This window comes from Pteropus medius, unplaced genomic scaffold (genome assembly GCF_902729225.1).
Source record: "Pteropus medius unplaced genomic scaffold, Ma_sr-lr_union100, whole genome shotgun sequence".
Classification (NCBI taxonomy): Eukaryota; Metazoa; Chordata; class Mammalia; order Chiroptera; family Pteropodidae; genus Pteropus; species Pteropus medius.
Window position 1 is genome coordinate 10753486 of NW_024354911.1, and position 20695 is coordinate 10774180.

Below are 20695 nucleotides of genomic sequence, written 5' to 3' on the forward strand. Positions count from 1 at the left end.
CGTATATTTGTGGTTTACAATCATGGGCTATGGCCAATTCTTATACTTCTGCATTTCAGTGTAATACTTTTCACATGGTACACATGCCATAAATATATATGTAGATAAAACAAATTTTATATCAGTAAACATCAGCTTAAGGAATATATATCAATTATCTAATTTAATATACTATATACTGAGAAATTACATTTTTAAAATGAGTTTATCTAAAGTAACTATTCTAGAAAGATTTGTGTTTTATAAAGATGAACTCTTACCTTCAGAATGACAGGATTGCTGCAGACTGATTTGTTCCTTGCCTTTAGCTTTTTCTATAGAAAGTCCCGAATCATCAAAAGTTGAATTCAATGTTTCTTTGAAACTTTGTAGATTTACTTTTCCCTTATTAGAATCTGGTGTCCTAGGCATTTCCTTTCTCTTTTTAGAAAATGAGTTCAATGTGTTTGATTCACAAAGTGGTGTACTCATAACTTTTTCTCCTACTGGCAAAAAGAACTGAGTATATCCAGGAGACATAAATTGCTTATTTTTTGCTGTACTCAATGGAAAATGTGCAGAAGTAGAACTCTGTTTATCTTCACTGGATGGGATAATAATGGTTTTACTTGTAGAACTATCAGCATGATCTCCTGGTATTACTGATTGATTTGAAACATAATTTGCATCACTTATCTCCTTAATAACAAAACACCTTTCAGATGGGTCATCTAAAAATTTATTCTTATTTGTAGCTGATGCATGTTCCACTATTTCATCATCAGAATCTGGACTACAAAATCCTAAATCAAAGGTAACAGAAAATAAGTTCTTAGAGCAGTCAAAAACATATTCATCATTCTTCAGTTTTTCCTCACCTACACCTGTCAAATCTCCATGAGATTTCCAATAATTAGTATCACAGATAATTTGATCTTGGGGTTCAGAATTATTGTCTAACAAAAGTTCATCAGAAATTAAGAATTGAGAGACCAGTGTCATCTCACTTATACCAATTTTGTCTGACAGACATAAGGATTTGCATTTACTATTTGAGGGAGAAAGGCTTACATCATCTTCAAATAGTAGTAAACTTTCATCCTGATCAGTGAGCAATGTTGGGAGGCCATTGTTATCAACACTGCGATTGTTTTCAACAAAATACTTTGGAGGGCCTATGTTTATTTGAGTATGATTGTTGGATACTAACTTTTCATTTTTAGTATCTTTACATACTTTATCATCATAGTCACAGAAGCTTGGTTCATCAGAAATCTTATCATTAGTTTTACTATAAAGGCAACTTTTTTCAGGATGATTAATAAATTTAATTGAATTCAATTCTAAATTCTGTTGAGAATTTATAGCTGAATGTGGTATCAAACAGGTAGTTTTATCATTTTGTAAATACTCTGTGTAGGGTAGGTAAAGCAAATTTTCAAGAGCAGAACCCTTAGCAATGTCAAATTCCAAATTTGAGAGTCCACTGAGAGGTGGAGGAGAATGAGATAAAAATCTCTCTACATTAGTGAGAACCTCTTTTGTTAATGAATGACAATAAAATTGGTCATCTGTTCTAGCTCTACAAAGCTCTTCCTCAAATGGAAGAAATAAGCTAGATAAAACAGACTTCTCATCACTGAAACTGTTATAACCAGAATCTAAAAAATTTCCAGCAAATGAACTAGCAGATTTATTTGTAAACTGATATTCTGTTAATAATCCACATGGCTGATTAACATTTTCACTGACAGTACATATGGCAGCAACTTCATCTGTATCTGAAGCCCTTTTATCATTTAGGTCTACCCGAAAAATATTTTCAACAGTAGAATTGCCATCGGTATCTAAAGAATCCATGACAATATCATTGTTTTCTTTTTTAGGCTGATTTTTCTTCGGTTCTTTAGAAGATTTTTTCTTTAGAGAAACAATTTTAGTAGGTTTGATATGAGTTTGTTTAAAAATTTCAGCACATTCTTCATCAGATTCTGTCACTGAGAGTGAACTGCCTTGATTTGTATTCTTTGTAAATGAAGATTTCTTGTTACTAGTAAAGGTGCCATTTGCAAGATGATTGTATTTGCTCCTAGAATCACTAAATGTCAAGTGAACATCTTCCATTTGTAAGTAAGATTTAATTTCCAATTCATAGCTGCATTCTCCCTATAAAGAAGGAAAATGAAAAAGTCACAGAAAACAAAACAAAAAAGCCAATTTTGGGAGGGGGAAAATAAAAAAACAAAATGTTAAAAAAAATTATGTATGAAAAATTATGTATGAAAAAATAATAAATAAACTGGCATTTAAAAAAAAAGCCAATTCTAAGAGATGAGTTTTACTCTATGTTAAAATATTTTCTAAACAATATTACATTAAATGATTTTCTTTTAAAACTTAAAAATTATTCTGATAAACAAAATTATAAATGATACTACTATGAAATTATCATACATTTTTTTAATCAGTTAATACTTTTGTATCCTCAGTACTTAATACATGGATGACCCATGATAACTATTTGTAGAAAGAACAAAATGAATACATAAGGTTATAAACACTAAGTTTTTTCATTTCTAAAATTTAACTGAACAATATTTTAATTTTCTAAAAATATTTAAGAAATTTATATGTATATAAAAGAAAAGCATAAATACATATGTTAAATTTACTCTCTTGATGAAGGTAAACTAAGAACAGCTTTTACAACACCTAAAATAGTGGTACTTGTATGTTCATTAGGCTCCAGGCTAGAAATTCTATTTTTAACAAACTTCCCAACCAAGAAGCCTTATAGTGAAATTCTAAGACTTATTTATCTCTAAATCTAAAACTACAGTCCCCACCACTCCTGGCTCATCCGTCCCTCCTTCCCATGAAAGCTGCTCTAGTCAAGATCCCTCTACTATTCAGGAACTTAAGCAGTTAACTCTCTACTGTTTGAATAATAAATCAATAAATATTAATGTGAGAATGTCTGTCTCTCTGGTAGCGTATATGCTCCCACACACAAAGTATTTTATCTGGCTTTTTCACTGATGCAGCCACAGGGCCTGGAACAGATAATGACATATAGAGGACACCAAATAAATGTGTTAATTTGATGGCACAAGTTTTGCTTAGATTCACAACTAATTCCTTTATGTACACGTATTTGTAAACAATAACTAGTAAGAAAAATTCCAGCTACAATCTACAGAGTACTTACTATGTGTCATTTAATATTCTAAGTGCTTTACACGTATTAAGTCATTTAATCCTCACAACAACCCTACGAAGGTTTCATCATCATCCCCATTTTACAGATGAAACTGAGGCACAAAGAGGTTAAGTAATGAACAGATGCACAATTAGTAGAGGTAGTGTTGGGATTCTAACCCAGGCATTTTGGGCTTCACTTTCATAATAGGGTCATCATTCTGACTTTCTCAAGGAAGAATAATCAAGAAACTGCTGAAGGAATAAATAATTTTCTAACCTACCACCAGGATATAAGAGACATACCAAATAAATGACCTATGTAATAGAGAATATTTCAATAAATCGCATCTAACGAGAATCTTTACAGTTTATTTAAATCGTTATGTATATTAAAATTTAACTCTAGTCTATCAATATTTACAGATAATATTCTTTTAATTAAGCGTACTTCTCTTAAGGCAGAAATCTGGATCCTATACAGAAAAACAAAATATTCTAGCTATAATTATTTGTAATACTTGTTTCTTGTAATAATGACTTCAAATTAAGGATAAAGATTAAATATTATAGTTTCAGCATCATAACAGCAAAAGAAAGTTACAATAAAACCCTACCTCTTCATGTCTCATTCCTTCTATCATTTGCATAATGCTTATAAAATGGTGGCATCGATCTGAATGATCAACTTGATATGTAGGAAAAGGATGATCCTGCCATAGTCTCCATTCAGAAAGAGAGAGTTGATGAATTCCAATGGTTGGTTCTTGAATCTTGATTAAGGATTTTAAAAATAATAAAAATGATAAAACACATATACTCTGATTTCACAAATTAAAAAACACAATACACAATCAGCTCAACATAAATAATTTGAATTCATTTAGGTACTTGCAACTAAACTCTCAGGAGAAAAAAGAAAATAATTTCATAAAGTATAAAGATGACTTTTAAATACATTTTTAAAATAAATGACATATGAGTTACGACTTGACCATATTCCTGTTTATATAGTTCCATGTTAAGAGCAAATATTTAAGAAAATGTACGGTTTCAAAACTATTTTGCTTGATTTATATTCTATAATCTAATATGGAGGCATTCACAATCTCCCAGTGATAGTAATCCCAATTCTTCATGCCTGCTGACATGGCTTACTTTCCTTGTAAGTGAATAAAATACAAATTCTAAATAACCGTATATTTCAAGCACTATAAACCTTCTAAAAGGAATCTTTCCTGAGGTGTTTTTCCCACTCTTTAAACACATAAATAACCTTTAACAATTTATTTTGACTTTCATTAAGTTCATCAATAATTTATTCATAAAACAAAATAAATACTAACATCCAAATTAAAGTTTTACTATAATTTCAAAACAAAAAATAAAATGTTTTTACGAAGATGCTTGTGACAGTATAATTTTATGTTAGTTATATAAAGAATTCCAAAAAATAACAGTGATATTGTCAAACTATGGTATACTGCAGAGTAATGAAACAATTGTGTAAATTATACCTATACAGAAATTTTCATATGGTAGAAAGTCATGAAGAAAAGGCAGAACTTATAAAAATATAAAAATATATTACAGTATTATAAAAAATATATATATAATAAATATAAGAAAATTAGAAGTTTAACAAATTTAGACTTAATTTAATATTATTTTTTAAACTGTTTACATTCTTAATTTTTTAAGTTGACATTCTGATCATGAGCATTCTCTTTACTCCAAAGCTACTGTATCATCACTATAAACAGTGTATGAAAACATATTTAACTTACTGATTTGTTTTCCTCATTTTGTAAAGATAGAAACTGAACTTGAGGCAATGTTATTTCCTTAATTAAATCACTGTCTTTTAATCTATAAAGTTTGTTCCATAATTTAAATTCTTCTTCTGATAAGAACCAATCTTCCTTGGAATTACTTTGCCTCATTCCTGTAAGTTAAACAGAGATTTAAAAGAGGTTAAAAAAAATGTTGGAGAGGATGTGGAAAAAAAGGAACCCTCATACCTGCTGGTGGGACTGCAAATTGGTACAGCCACTATGGAAAACAGTATGGAGGGTCCTCAAAAAACTAAGAATTGATCTACCATATGATCCAGAAATCCCTCTACTGGGTATTTACCCCAAAGACTTGAAAACCCATATCCAAAAAGATATTTGCACACTGATGTTCATAGCAGCACTATTCACGATAGCCAGGAAATGGAAGCAACCGAAGTGTCCTACGATAGATGATTGGCTAAAGAAGCTGTGGTACATATATACAATGGAATACTAGCCATAAGAAGAGATGAAATACTGCCATTTGTGACAATCTGGATGGACCTCAAGATAATCATGCTAAGTGAAATAAGCCAGACTGAAAAAGTTGAAAATCACATGATATCACTTATATGTGGGATATAAACCTAAAAGCAACAAAAGAACAGGACAGAGACTCAGGGACATGGACAATGGACTGGTGGTTACCAGAAGGTAGGGGGTGGAGGACAAGGGAAGAGGTAAACAGGGTAAAGAGGGTAAAATATAGGGGAGCTGGGGGGAGAGTGAAGTGGGTAAAGGGGATCAAATATATGGTAGCTGAAGGAAACTGGACTCTGGGTGGTAATGACACAATACAATATATAGATGTCAAATTATAATGTACACCTGAAAATTATATAATTGTATTAACCAAACCAATGAACTTAAAAAAAATTAAAAAACAACAACAACGAAAAAGAGGTTAAAAAATCTGTTAGGCAAACACAAAATATACAACATCGTCTCTGTCTATTCATCACTGCTAAACCACTGATTCTATTCCTTAAAAGTAGTATTCTTCATATAATCACTCTAGTTATCACTTCCTGCTTCTACATATCTCCTAATTTCTCTCACTTCTTTAAAAGTACTACTGCACCCTTCTATCTAGGAGCTAACCTTTGGTAATGACTTCATTAACAGAATAAAACCAGGTAGCTAGGCTCTCAGTCTTGGTCTCTTTTGGACTCTCTCCATTTGTTGTCTAAGACCTGGCATGAAATAGTCAGATAACATACAAATAAAAACTAGTACCATGATTCTATCATAACATTATTGGAAGGGCTATCTGAAGCTTGGGGATGGTGGGAACCCCAAGACTAAAAAGAGTTTTTAGCTTAAGACTTAAAGGCGGCAGACGGGGGGAATGGAGGATGATAAAAAAGACCTACTGTTTTAAAAATGACATAATAATATACATTTTTAAAAATGATAAATTAACCTTTTTTGACTTCCATAATCTCTATAAACGAAAATAATTGCCAATTTGGAAAGGATAAACATTATAAAGCAGGAACTCTGGCCTAATACAGATGAGGGCAGAAAAAAAAAATCATAAAGACTACTGAAACAGAAAACAAGAAACTTCTGTCTTAGCTATTTCCAAATACTATTAAGAAGCTTTTGTAAAATAAAGAATTTGAACTAAGTGATCTCTCAGGTCCCTTTCAGATCTAAAAATCTGAGGCCCTAAGACTTTTGAAATATTGAAATATTGAAAATATTGAAATATTGAAAATATTCTACTCTCCTACTCGCTTTAAATAAATTCAGGCCTCTAAGCCCCAATGAATTATATACTGATATATAGAAGATTACATTTATACACACAATCTTGGCAAGAGGAATTGGTGACACCTCAAATACACAAACGACTGCTACATAGGTGAACCAAGGATCATAACCATTCTTTGCATTGAGAAAACAAAACAAAATCAATGAGAAAAAGGTACAAAGATTTTTCAACATAAAAAAGAACTTTCTTCTATACAGGGATATTCAACAATAGAATGAACCCTCAAAAAGAAATATAATTTGCTTTAACAGATATTCAAGTTGAGGCTAGATATGCATTTAACAAGGATGTAGCAGAAAGCATTCCTAACAGTAATTGGACCAAATGATCCAAAGTTTCCTCTCAAATCTTAAAATACAATTACAGGATTTTATGATTCTTTAAAAGCCCTCCTTAAAGATTAAAAAAAAAAAAACCCCAAAAAACAAAAAAAACTTTTTAGTTTCTCATTTTCATAGTGCTAATATTTCAAGATAATTTCTTGATATCACCAAAACCTCTGCAGTCCTTAAGCCAGCAACACCCTCAATACTAACTATGCTCCCTGGCACCAAAGCATTTGTTTCTCACTGACTCAGTATTACCAATTGTTTCTTTTAACAAAGAGAAAAGAAAAAGAATTATCTCCTTTGCAGATTGGGAAAGAAACCATTCCACCTACCTTTTTTAGAGCAATTCCAAAGACACATGAAAATGTTTGTAAACTCCTTCTTTAACCCTTGGGTATGTATGTAAATCTCTGTAAAAGTAAGCAAGCCTCTAGGGAGCTTTTCAACCAGATCTTAAGAGTCTAGAAGCTGTCTCTTTGACATGTAAATATCAAGGAAGATTAGTGTCCCCGTGTTCCAGTCACCAGCGGACTTTACCTTAGGTATCAGTCTCAGAGCTGTCACTATCTGCTTGTCATAGAGATAAGTTTTATTATTTCATTGAATAAAGGCAATTAGCTAACACAAATGGCTACCTTGATTATCAGGTGAATTTGGGATGAACTATGAAAGAATGTCTAGCAAATGGTGCTGTCTTCTTATATAGGACAAGTTACTGTTAATCTCAAGAATATGTATATAAAGGATCCTAAGTATTTAGGGTAGTGAACAGGGTAGAATTTCTGTCCTTGTGGATCGCCTACAATGCACACTGTAATCTGGTTTAATGCTTATTCAATAATAAAACTTTTCTTTCTTTTCCTCATTTTGTAAAGAGGATATTTTAATTTTCCTACCACTGAGTTTCTATTACACTATATTGCCAGTGTCTCCTGCCCTTTACCACACATCCTTTCCCTCCTAAGAGAACACCCATAACATTGTAGAATGAATGCTCATAGCACTCCTCAAAGAACAAATACATCATTATATGACCTGCTAACTAAAAGGAAAAATGTGCATGTTTTAAATGCAAAATTTTTTATTTACCATTCCTATAGGAAAAGATAGATGACTTTTGCTTCAAGTTTCGAGAAGGCTTCTCTGGTTGATAGACACCATTTATAATGGACATTTTATGTAATTCTGGATTGATTCCATCAGGAACCATTCGTGGACTTCGCTGGTAAAAATGAAGGGCCTGCTTGTTACCTGAAATAGCTCTGTAAATATTTCTTTTGTTGGATTGACTTTGATTATAAGTCTGCAAAAACAAACATTAGATCATGTTATTTCTATAATAATCACTTAGCCATAACAAGCAATTATTAGTTTGAGTTTATTATAAACAGTAAATTAAACTCTGATCAAGTTAAATACTTGGAGAATAGAATATCTGTTGTCTTGAATTTGAACCCTGTTCAATTAACTCTTGATGAAAATCGTTTCAAAGTCTATTATTATAAAAGCCTACCTTAGTAACTATATTGCAAAAAAGAAATCTTATTTAGTATCTTGCTGTTTTTGAGTAAGGCTGATATTTATAAATAAGTATAAGTTGCTTTTTTTAAAAAATACTATTCCTGTATTTCAGCTTCTTACTTTACCCCTCTACACTTCAGTTTTCTTTACTGTATACAAGAAAAGCAATACTCCCCTTACAGGATTGTTAATACAGAATTAAATAAGATACTGCATCAATAATATTGTGATAAGTTTACACGGTGGCAGATAATTACTAGAATTAGGGGGTGATCACATTGTAAGGTATAAAAATGTTGAATTTGTCATTAGACTGTATTTCTCAAGTTTAAATTAACAAATCATGTTTCTTAAAGTCTACTTACACGTTCTTCTCGTCCTTCAGCAAGGATAACAACAATCCTGCCTTGACGTTTTCGGCCAGTTCTACCCATCCGTTGTATAAGACGAATTGGGCTCTTCTGGGCATCAAAACATATTATAAGATCGACTTCTCCTATATCCAAACCTTCTTCACCAACACAAGTAGAAACCAATGTATTGTAACCACCACTACGAAATTGTTTCACCACCTAAAATAAAAATGACTTAAAAATAACTAGATGCAAATAAATATGAGAGAATTGTTGCTCAAAGCAAACATTTCCTGCTCACCTCAAAATGATGAAATCAGATTAAAAATCTCCATGAATACTACTAAATAGGAAAAGGGTGGCAAAATGGCAATATAAGCCAAAAGAAACTGTGGTAAAATGCAAAGGGCAGTCTTAATCCTTTGCTTTAATAGGGGTTGTAATTCCAAAAGAGTTTGTTAATAATTTACCCACAAATGAGAAATCTCAGATGCTATTTTTAGCATCACTAAAAGGGCATATAGGGAAGGTAAGTAGCCCACAGAAATTACTGCTATTTATTATATCCTAGATCTAAATTTATTGTAAGGTGTATGCCAAGTAAGAACGTTTTATTACTCTTAGAATTTGTGGATGAAAAAGGGGCATTTTAAGAAATCTAACCGAAAGTAACCTCAGAAGGATCTGATCACAAATTCCTAACTAGGCAGGTGAAGGTAGGTAGTCACACCTCAGGCCTATAACTTCTTTAGTAACAGGTTTATCTTTGCCTTAAGCAAGCCCTGCCCATTGTTTCTGTGAATCTAGGTTAACACACCCTTGAAATGCCTCTTTTTCTTAGAGGTCTCAATAGAGCAGTAATCTTAACTATCCTATAATCTAAGCCCCCACCCTGCTTTCTCCCACCTCTATGTAATTGTCCTAATTGCTTTCTCCCTAATTCCAAATGTAGAAAAAAGAAACTGCAAAACTGTCATTCTCTGAAGCATTTGACATCTTGCTTCCCGGCACTGTTGTTGTCAGTTTGGCTCAAAGAAATAAACTCTTATAAAAATTCTCTACAGGTTTGGACATTCTTACAATAACAAATTCACCTTTCCTTTTATACTATTATTCCAGTGAGGGGGTAGTAGAATATGCCACCCAAAATATGACTGTAAGAGTTGTCAATGTAAAAAACGTCCAAACCTGTAGAGAATTTTATGAGTTTATTTAAGCCAAACTGACGACACATGCCAGGGAGCAAGGTCTTTCCTGCTCCTCTCACTCCATATTTCTCTGACTATAAACTTTGACACTGGTTATATTCCACTTTCCACCTACTCTGAGTCTGTACGTATACAGTTGAATGTGGCTGGAGAAAAATATCAACTATGTTAACTGGTTTCACTTTAAATTCATAATTTCTCACCTTGAATGGGCCTTTGGTGCTATATGAAAATCATTTCACATTTCCCTAATCCATTCACACTCCCCATTCTCCCAGATAACTGTTTCCTACTCTCTTCTGTCTCATCAAACTTCTAATACTTCCTCTCTATCCTCACTCTCAGCTGGTGACAGAACAAAAATTGAGCAATCAAAAAGACCTTCCACAAGGTATCACTACCAGGTCAACTTATCCACCCGTACCTGTGGCTACATAGACTACCTTCTCCCCTATTGTTTTGAATAAATTCCATGTTAACGGAGGTTACTCCCTCTACTTTTGTACTAGATCTCATCCCTTTCCCTCATCTACTCATAGATCATTCCAGCAATACTCTCCTCTACTCTATCATCAAGTTCTTTCACAACCCAACATAAAACAAACAAAATATCACTTCCATCTTTGCTCTCCTTTACAGCAAAACCCTTGAAAGAGAATTGTATACTTGCTATCTCCAGCTCTTCGCAATGGTGGCTTATCTCCACCACTCCACTAAAACTGTTTTTTCTAAGCTCATTTGCCTTCTCACCTCTTTATCCAATGGTCAATTCCCAGTTATCACCTTACATGACCTACTAGCAGCATTTATACATTTAATCACTCTTCTTCCTTGTTTGTTCCCAGGATACCACACTCTCTTGGTCTTTCTCTGATTATACTAGCCACTTATTCTGATTCCATATGGAATCATAATCACTTCTATCTCATAACAATGAAGTACCCTAGAGCTGTCTTTGGACATCTTCTCTATCTCCATTCAATCAGTTGGTAATTTCATGCAATCTACATGATGATGACTCCTGAATATATACTTCCATGAATCCATGAACCTATTAAACAAGACTTATATATTCAATTGTTCATTCAACAACTCTATTTGATATGTAAAACAGTGTTACTCAAAGTGCAGCCCATGAACTGTTTATTACTAGTGCTGGTTACAAATTGTTTATTACTGGCCAACAAGTAGAAAAACTAAGAGTAAGAGTTTAGAAGTTTAACAGAATAATTCTGTTTGTTGACTCTAATAATAAAAAATTTGAACATGACCTTTGTTTTGCAGTAATTTTACTTTTCTCGTAATTCATGTTTATTGTAATGTTCAAAAGTATCTGTCTATGACGTATTAGGAGGAAATAAACTAATCTTCCAGTTTTGATAGCTGGAAAACCATTAATTTCATGGTTATGACAGTTAACTTGTCCAAAACCAAGCTCTTGATATTCTCTCCAAAACCTGTTTCCTGCAGGCTTAGCTATTTTAGTTAACAGCAGCAATTTTTAGTTGTTTAAACCAAAAACCTTGGCATTAGCCTTCATACTCCTTTATCTCACATCTCACTCTAATGTCAATAACTTCTGTCAGCCCAACCTTCAAAATGTATCCAGAATACAATCATTTCTCAAAACCTTCCCTGCTACCACTGTAGTACAAGCCACCATCATTGTTAGCTTGAATTATTATAATAAGTCTTCCAATTTGTCTTCCTATTTCCACTCTTAGTTCCTTATAGTTTATTCTTAACCAGTGTGATTCTTTTAAAATATAAATCAGGCCATGACCCTCCTATCCTCCAAACTCTCCAAGGGCTTTTTCCCATCTCATTCAGAGTAAAAGCTACTACTGTCATTAAGATGGAAATTACCTATAAGGCCCTAAAGAATCTGGCCCTCCAGTTCCTCTGTGACTTCATCACCTGTTCCTAAATAATTTAATTTCAACTTGACCCTCCTAGGTAAAAATCCACTTTATTTCTCATTCACATACAAATGTTAGGATTTGTAATAATCACCTACTAGATGTCTGAACCCTTTAAAGTACTTATAATCAGACTTGAGATAGGAAAAGGTGTTATAGTCAGACTCAGGAAAAGACCCTCCCCACCAGATCCAGACAGCTTAAACAGACTTCTGAGTGCAGTGAGGGCTGGTATAAAAGTTATTTAAAGAACGAGATTCCTCCTCTACTAATGTTGAAAGAATCAAGAAAAGATCTATCAAAATGAATTTGACCTTAAAGACACACCTAATTGCTAGTGACTACTCAGTGTAGACCTATAGATAATCTGCAAAAATCTGTAAACGGTTTATAAAAATTAAGAGTCTAAAACTTCCCCACAAAACTTATCACAGTATGTAGAAAACTTATGACCTCTCATTCAGAGCATACAGCTACCTTAAATACCACCATGGTTTCCTCTGACCATATTTTTAAATGAAGATTTTTAAATAACAGAAAAAAGACATAATTGTTTAAAATAACTAGAATGACTTAAATAGACAGTAAACATTTATTGAAGGCTCTACCGCACAATTTCATTTAATGCTTACAACTCTAGGGAGTACATTTGCAGATAAGAATAACTGAGGCACAGGAAGTAAAGAAACTTATAAGTAGAAGAGCCAGGATTCCAACCCAGTAGTATGATTCCACAGACTATCTGCTTAAATATTACACTTTACATTACTTAAAAATGTGTGTGTGTGTGTGTGTGTGTGTGTGTGTGTATACACCATCTTTTTTTTACATGTTTTACTATAAAATTACCTTTAAGAAATACCCAATTGATCAGTGAGTTAAAACAAAAATGCATAAGTGCAAAGCTAACCAATATTTTTTTTACTTCATTGTCTCTAAAAATAATTACCTCCAGTTGCTCCTTCTGGGTAAAACCTTTCATGCTCTTCCCTGAGGCATGGCCAACAAAAGTCATTACTCTAATAATTGGCTGGTGCTGTAAAAGCATTTCTGCAATTTCTTGAACACTATCTCGAAATGAAGAGAAGATCATAACTCTGGTTTTGTCACATTTCTTTTCAGATGTGTTTTGAGCTTTATAACAAAAAAAAATGAAAACTTTTAAAAAAAGAATATAGATAAGAACTAGTTCAAAAGACAAGCCCGAAACTATGTAGTAATGAATGACAATTCTTTCAAAAGAATAATTTAAGACATCTTAAACCTTTGCTGGTTTTCTCATCTTTCCTAGTAATTTTAATAACCTTAGCTCCTTATCTCTCATTGGCTGTCATAAAATAAAATCCTATACAAATCAAATAAAAATTACCTGAATCACTTTTGACCAGGCTTTCATTTCATGCATGATGCCTATTATTTCCCTTTATGTTCTAAGTCAGAAGTACAGAAATGTAGAGTTCTTACTGATTTCATAAATCTCCCCTTTTCTTTTTGTTTACCAAAGGCACTGTCTTAATCCAGGCCATGGAATTCAGTCCCCATACCTATTATACTTTCAAATTCTCCAGTAACTACTGAATATACCCTACAAGCCAATTGCAAAGTTCCTCCCAATGTCTCTGTGCTTCAAAGGCAGTAGAATGTGTGAATAAGAACATGATCTCGTAGGCTGGGTCACTTACTCTCTGGGTGATGTGTGGCCATGGTAGTTATTTTATTTCTTTAAGCTTTAGTTTCTTCATGTCTAATGTGGATTGAGGGGATGATTAAATGAACTAGTAAATATAAAGTATGTAGACTTGCACATAGCAATTGGCTAATAATTGCAAGTTGTGTGAGGTTTTCTGTTATTAGTTTTCTTCTGTGTTTAAGCTTGCTCGGGACTTTGACAATCCTTCTTTCTTCCATATGATTTATATTATATTAATTACCATGTGTGTGCCAGGGACTACACTAAGCATTTGTATATTAATTCATTTAGTCTTCCTAACAACCCTAAGGATTAAATGACAATACACATAAAGCTAAATTCACAATACATAAAGAAAAAGTAACAGGAGCTGCAAGAAAAATTATTTTAGACAAACTTCCTTTGAGTCACCATAGCATCGAGCTTCTGCATCTGACCAATCTCTAACCAATAGCTACTTTCAGTGCAAAGTATGTCTTCTTCGACCAGCCACCGCCTGTTTTTCTGCCTTCATTCCACTGAAGCTCCTCTATCAAAGTTATCAATAATTTCCATATTGCCAAATTCAATGGATACTTTTTAGTTCATATAAGCACACTTCTCAGCAGTATTTAATACAGTCTGCTCCATCCTACTGAAATAGTCTCTTCCCTCAGCTTCTCTGATACTGCACTTGTCTAGTTTCTTTCTCAATCTCCTTTGTGGCTTTTTTCCATCTGAATTCTAAATATTAGTATTCTTCAGAACTACATTATGGGTGCTCTCTTGTCCCTAAACTGTATTCCTGGTGATGTAATCACATGCATTCCTGAAACTTTAAATACTGCCTTTACGCTGATGACTACAAAATATATTCATGCATCTGTAAAGAGATAAAAATAGCCCAGACCATTCTTCTGAAATCCAGATTCACTTTTCTATTGCCTACACATTTCCACTTAGATGTCTCAAGAGCATCCTAACATGTTTGCTCTTTCTTCTCTATATTGTTCTTAATTTTCTCTTTGTTCATATAATCATCCATAAACACACACGCATCTATATGATTCCTTTTTTTCTTATATCCTATGTCCAGTCCATCAACAAATACTGTTGGCTCCAACTTCAAAATATACTTAGAATCTATGACCACTTCTCAGCACTTCCACTATTAAAGCCTCCATCTGTTATCATCCTAGACTGTTACAATAGACTCCTAATTCATCAATGTCTACTTTCCACAAAACTACCAGAGCAATCTTTCAAAAAAGTCAGAGTATATCACTCTGTAGCTCTAAGTGCTTCTGTTAACAACTGCACAAAGCACACACTTTCAAAGAATAAAATCCAAAGTCCTGACTTTCCTACAAGCCCTAGGTCTGCCCCTGACTACCTCTCCAGCCTCCTTCTATACTACCCTTACCCTCATTAAACTTATTCCAGCCAAATTGGTTTGTTTACTGATCCTTAATCATACCAAGCACTCTATTGCCTCAGGGCCTTTGGATCTGCTCTTCTCTCTGCCTGGAATGATCCTCCCCCAGAAATCCTCAAGGCTTGCTCCCTCACTTCCATCAGGTAAAAAGCTCAAATATCACCCTATAAACAGGCTTTCTCTAATACTCTATATAAAACAGCTTCCTTCATGACTATCTTCCTACCTAGTTCACTTTTCCCTACCATCATATTATATATTATTTTACTATCTGCTTCCCTTATATTGCCCAAGACTAATCTTTTCTTTTTCACATATCTAACAGTATTAACATTCCTACCATTCCCGTTGCCCTTATCTTCCCAAAATTTCTCAGTTTTTTTATATTCATTATTCAGAGTAACTAAAAGCCCAACTTCTCCATAAGAAAAGCTAGCACAAACTAATGAGTCAGTTTTAGCTTTTTCAATAACTTTGCCTTGCCCTGAGGCTATTAAATATGACCTACCATTCCATGACTTGAAGTGTTCAACTACAATTTCTTCTAATTTCTTTAATTTTGGGTGACTATAGAAAAAGTCTTTATCTCCTGCAAAAATAAAAAAAATTAAAAAAATCTCTGTATTTTTCCATATTCAATTACATTAATACATTTTAATTACCTCTTTCAAAATGGATTTGTTAAAACTTTTTTTTTTTATTTAAACACTAAGTAGCATCTGGATAGCACATAAACCTTAAAGCAAAATAAAATTTGAATTTTTATAAAAATTTCATCCTGAGAGAAAATCCAAAAAGGAATCAGCAGCAACATAGAAGAAAGAAAATATTAAGTAAGCTATACATCAGTTTTTGGTAATTCTCAGAATTTTTTCACTACCATAACAACTACTAACTTGTATTATAAACTGCTTGAATATACACATTTACCCTAAGTTGCTCCTTTTTATTGTATTTTATTTATTTGTTCTATTTATCCCTTTTAGCATTTAACAGATCTATTGCTATAAAAATACAAGTATAGAAAGACATGTGTATCAATGAAGTAAAATTTCCAAATTAACCTTGATGAAGAGAGAACAACAAAATTTTAAAAGAAAAAAACAGACCTTTTTGGATAGTAGAAATGCCACTTGCTGAAGTACTACGTGTATGTGCAAACATACACTCTAGATGATTATAGAGTTTCATGAAGTCCTCATTTCGCCTAAGTTCATTTTTTGCTCGAGTCATTCCTTCAGAAATTGAGAAAAAGTTTTCCCAATAAATAAATTTAATAGCAAAACTAGTCAAATTTATTATGTATTAAGAAGATGTTAATCTTTAGAAATGTAAATTTTTAAAACTTAAACATGAAAGCCATCAATGTTTTCTAGTTCTACATTCACACATATATTAATAAATGGCTTGCTTGTTTCCAGCAATTTATCAAAAACAAAGAAATATTGCCACTTGTTACAAAACCACTTCATTACTTTTTAAAAGCATTTTTAAGTAACCAAACTGTTCAATATTTGCTTTTAGCCAAAATTATACATGTCAGTATTTCTTTAAATAATTTACCTTTAGTTCCATCCATAATTCCACAAAGGAAGAAATATAATGATCTCATTCCCATTTGCTGCAATAATTCATAACCATGATATAAACTAATACAAACAGCAAACTCTCCCTCGATTATGCCTTGTTGTACTCCCTAGAAAAACAAGTATATATCAAATTTAATGAGAGAAAAAAATTAAGATACATGTTCCATGTAGAACTTACTGGTTCCATTGAATGTCACAGGATGTTGCTATGGAAGGTGGCAATGTATTTTCCATATAAAATCTGTCCCTTCATGTTTTTTTAATTCAACATTAAATTTAAGTTTTAAAGAGAATAAATGAAGGAGGGGAAATATTTCTCATATACTGTTTTTCTTTATAGGTCAATTATTAGCAGTACATAGGTTCATTTGTCTTTCGAAACTACTTAATAGGTATCTATTATGTGTTAAGCACTGAGCTAGACATTTGGGATACGATGGAAAATAAGTCAGATATAGGCCTATCCACATGAATGTTATGGAATCAGGATAAATATTTAATCAGACTGTTTAACATTAACATTTACCAACAAGTATATGAGCCATAATAACATCGGACACCGAGGAGACACTGTTATAAGCACATTACTTGTACAAATTCATTTAATCTTCAGATATAGGAAGTGGGTACTATTGTTATGCCCTCTTTACAGATGAAGAAACTTATACTGGTGGTAAGCAGCAGAACTATTATTTGAAGCCAGGAAATTTGGCCCCATGTCCTTGTGCTTTTAACCACTACTCTTAAGGAAAAGTGAACTACACATTCCTTAAAGGGGAACATACAGTAGGTGTATCTAATAAGACAGTTTTAAAAGAAGACCATTGAGAACAACATATTTTAATTATCTTCCTTTACTAGAGATAAAGACTATTATTCTCTAGTTTACATTTAGTAGCATTTAACATCAGTGATGTTAAATGTTTAAATGTTTCCAAGATAGTGATAAATGCCCTAAAATGGCAGCCCAATTACGTGAAAAAGTAAAACCACTTCTCTGTAAAATATAAACTGTCATCAGTAAGATCAAGTTTTAAATTTACTATTTAAAATTTCAATGAATCTTTAACTCCTAGCAAAAATTAAAGACATTTTATAAATATACTAATATACTAATTGTATTATTATATAATTTCACAGAGGAGTTACCCTTAGTGGTTCCCCAGATACTAGAGAATAAAGTCCATATTTCTGGTGTGACATTTAAAGCTACACCCATGTGGTCACACCTAGGTTAACTATCACCTCGGACTTCCTCAATCTTTTACCTTAGCCAAATTGGTTTGCTCACTATCTCCCTCATACTTTTGTTCAACTGCCTCTGTTCTTTTGCACATGTGTTCCTTTTCAGTTCCAAGAAAAACTCAGTGCCTTTTTATGCTTGTGAGCATCTCTTGACTTTGGACCTAGCTTGATGGATAATGTTCCTATTCGCCTATTTTTTTCCTATGAAGATTAGAAATAGAAGCTTACTGTGATGCTTCCTCCAAACTCGATATCGAGTCAAGACAAAATGCTATGGATCTAAAAGTTATTTAGAATCTATCCTGTCATAGCTCTTTGACTTTGTGCGAAACAAAAATAAACTAAAAGACCAACTCTTAATTAAAAGTTATAAGGTAAATTTATCTTAATTCAAAGCATAGGCTGTATTCCTGTTAATTTTTTTCATGCTTTTATAAAGTATACAAATCATATCTGATTCTTTATGAAGTAATAATATATATAGCGAAAAATAATCATTATTTACATTTCATCCTGGCTCTGAGTAAAAACTTAATCTATCACCAAAATTTATTTTAAAATACCTACCACAATGTTTGGAGATGGATTTTTCCTAAATTGATCTCTTGCCAGAATTATCTGGTATTTTGTTAGATTGGGGATATCCCTTCTCATCAAAAGATTCCTTTGAATCAAAGAACTGGCAAATGCTTCCAAAATCTGCAAATTTCAAAAAAAAAAATGTAGTTTAAGCTTGTCTTAAAGTCCTTTTTCAAATACAATTATTTCATTACATACTAAAGTAAGACATATATAAAATGGTATATTAAAGTTTGTCCTAAAATGAATTTTTAAATAAAACACAGAAAACATAATGATAAAATTTTAAAGTACTTGACATTTATCCCCAGATAACATCCATTTGAGAGTCAGCACAACCATTAATTAGATCCAACTATAATTGAAAGACATATGTGTTTTTCTGTTTATTTCTTAACTTCCCTCCTCTTTCTCAGTTTAATTACAGTGAAAGGATGGCCTTGATTTCTGTTGCATCTTCAGTGCCTACAACAAGGTCTGGCACAAAGGTAAATATTTACAGACGGATGACTAAATCAAATGCCTTGAATACATTGAATGATGAGGTGTATCTAGCATGCGAGGTTCTGAAGACAGAGCAGTTCAGGTAGAGAAAACAGCAGACCAAAGGTCCTGATGAAGGAATGAGCTTGATGACAGAGTGAAAAAAGATCTTCAGTGAAGACCTACTATAGCAATACATAATGAAATGATTCAAATTTTTGCCTAATTTTTATTTCCTGAAGTTGAACTATTTTAGTACATTTATGCCTAAAGAAGCACTCTAAAAATATTGACACTATTAAATTATTATATGTAATTATACAAATTACATTGTTTACATTCTTGTAAGTGGAACGATTTTAATCATAACCAAATGTATTTGTATTTAGGAACTGATTACTAGAAAGACTTTGCCATATCTTAATTATGCTTAGAATTTTGTTACAAATAATTTAAAAACCAAACCATATTCCTATAAAATTATTTTTAATAAAGACTTATTAAAGGTTAAATAATAAATGAATGTTTTGGTTATCTATGCCTGCATAACAAAGTACTGCAAAACATTATAGATTAAAACAACCACCATTTTATTTGCTCGTGATTCTCATTCTGTGGGTAAGAACTCAAGCAGATCACTCAGAGGGCCTAGGAGATATGACACCACAGTAACAATGAGAATATCTAGTACCTAGATCCTGGTTTCTAAATACCATTCTTCCATAAAAGGAACAAGGATTCCTTGGAGAGATGGTTGATTCCACGGCTGGGACAAGAAAAATACCAAATGAACATAAAATATCTTGTAATGCCAGGAAGTTAACATGTCTGAAGGACACAGGAGCCAACTTAAAGGAGCTCCCAATGGCCAAAGCTGGTACAATCTGAGCAACAAAATTAATAATGATAGTACTGGATTTAACCCACAGGAAACAAAAATCCTTTAGTCCATACTGATATAAAGAATTGAATTAATAGGTAAATATGGGAGAAGAAACAACCCTTCATATTAGAAGAATTCAAATTAACAAATGTAAAAGAAATGAGGGAAAGAGTTAACAATGATTAAGCAAACACTACAGAAATAACTGTTGTATACAAGAACCATCATTATTACATGCTAAAATCAGTGAACAAAATATGTTGATAAACAGGAATATTTGTATTCTTAAAGTATCTCCTCCTGGAACTCTCTATACTATTTCTGCAAATTTCTTGAAATTCTAAAATTATTGTAAATGTTAAAAATGAAAAAAGAATTCTGTCAGGGCACAACAGCTTGTCTCTGCACCTGATGTCTGGAGACTCAGATGGCTGGGGGAGCTGAAATAGCTCAACTGGGGCCACATGTCCGAACCTTCAATTCTACTTTGTTATCTACTGGTTCCTCCCTTCTCCTCAACATGGATAGCTTGAGTTTTGTCACATTCTGTTGGTCAAAGTCAGTCACAGGGCCAGCCTAGATTCTAGGGAAGAGGAAATGTATCCTACCTCTCAACTAGAGGAGTGGCAAAGAATCTGTGGCCATCTTTAATCCATGGCAACGAAATATGAAAACAAGGTATTCTCCTAGCAT

At 32.7% G+C, this 20695-nt stretch overlaps 1 protein-coding gene across 4 annotated transcripts in view; it reads right to left on the bottom strand.

The window, feature by feature from the left end:
• FANCM (FA complementation group M) overlaps positions 1 to 20695 on the bottom strand; it is a 66492-nt gene that overhangs the window by 38728 nt on the left and 7069 nt on the right. For 3 of the 4 annotated variants that reach the window (XM_039856460.1, XM_039856459.1, XM_039856458.1), the window contains exons 6-15: positions 18625 to 18756; positions 16787 to 16919; positions 16333 to 16458; positions 15732 to 15812; positions 13069 to 13253; positions 9005 to 9211; positions 8208 to 8421; positions 4965 to 5122; positions 3795 to 3950; positions 261 to 2145 (exon numbers count right to left, since the gene is read on the bottom strand). In XM_039856460.1, coding sequence (XP_039712394.1) covers positions 261 to 2145; positions 3795 to 3950; positions 4965 to 5122; positions 8208 to 8421; positions 9005 to 9211; positions 13069 to 13253; positions 15732 to 15812; positions 16333 to 16458; positions 16787 to 16919; positions 18625 to 18756 — 3277 coding nt within the window. The remainder of the gene's footprint in view (positions 1 to 260; positions 2146 to 3794; positions 3951 to 4964; positions 5123 to 8207; positions 8422 to 9004; positions 9212 to 13068; positions 13254 to 15731; positions 15813 to 16332; positions 16459 to 16786; positions 16920 to 18624; positions 18757 to 20695) is intronic. The other variant, XM_039856461.1, reaches the window with a different exon arrangement.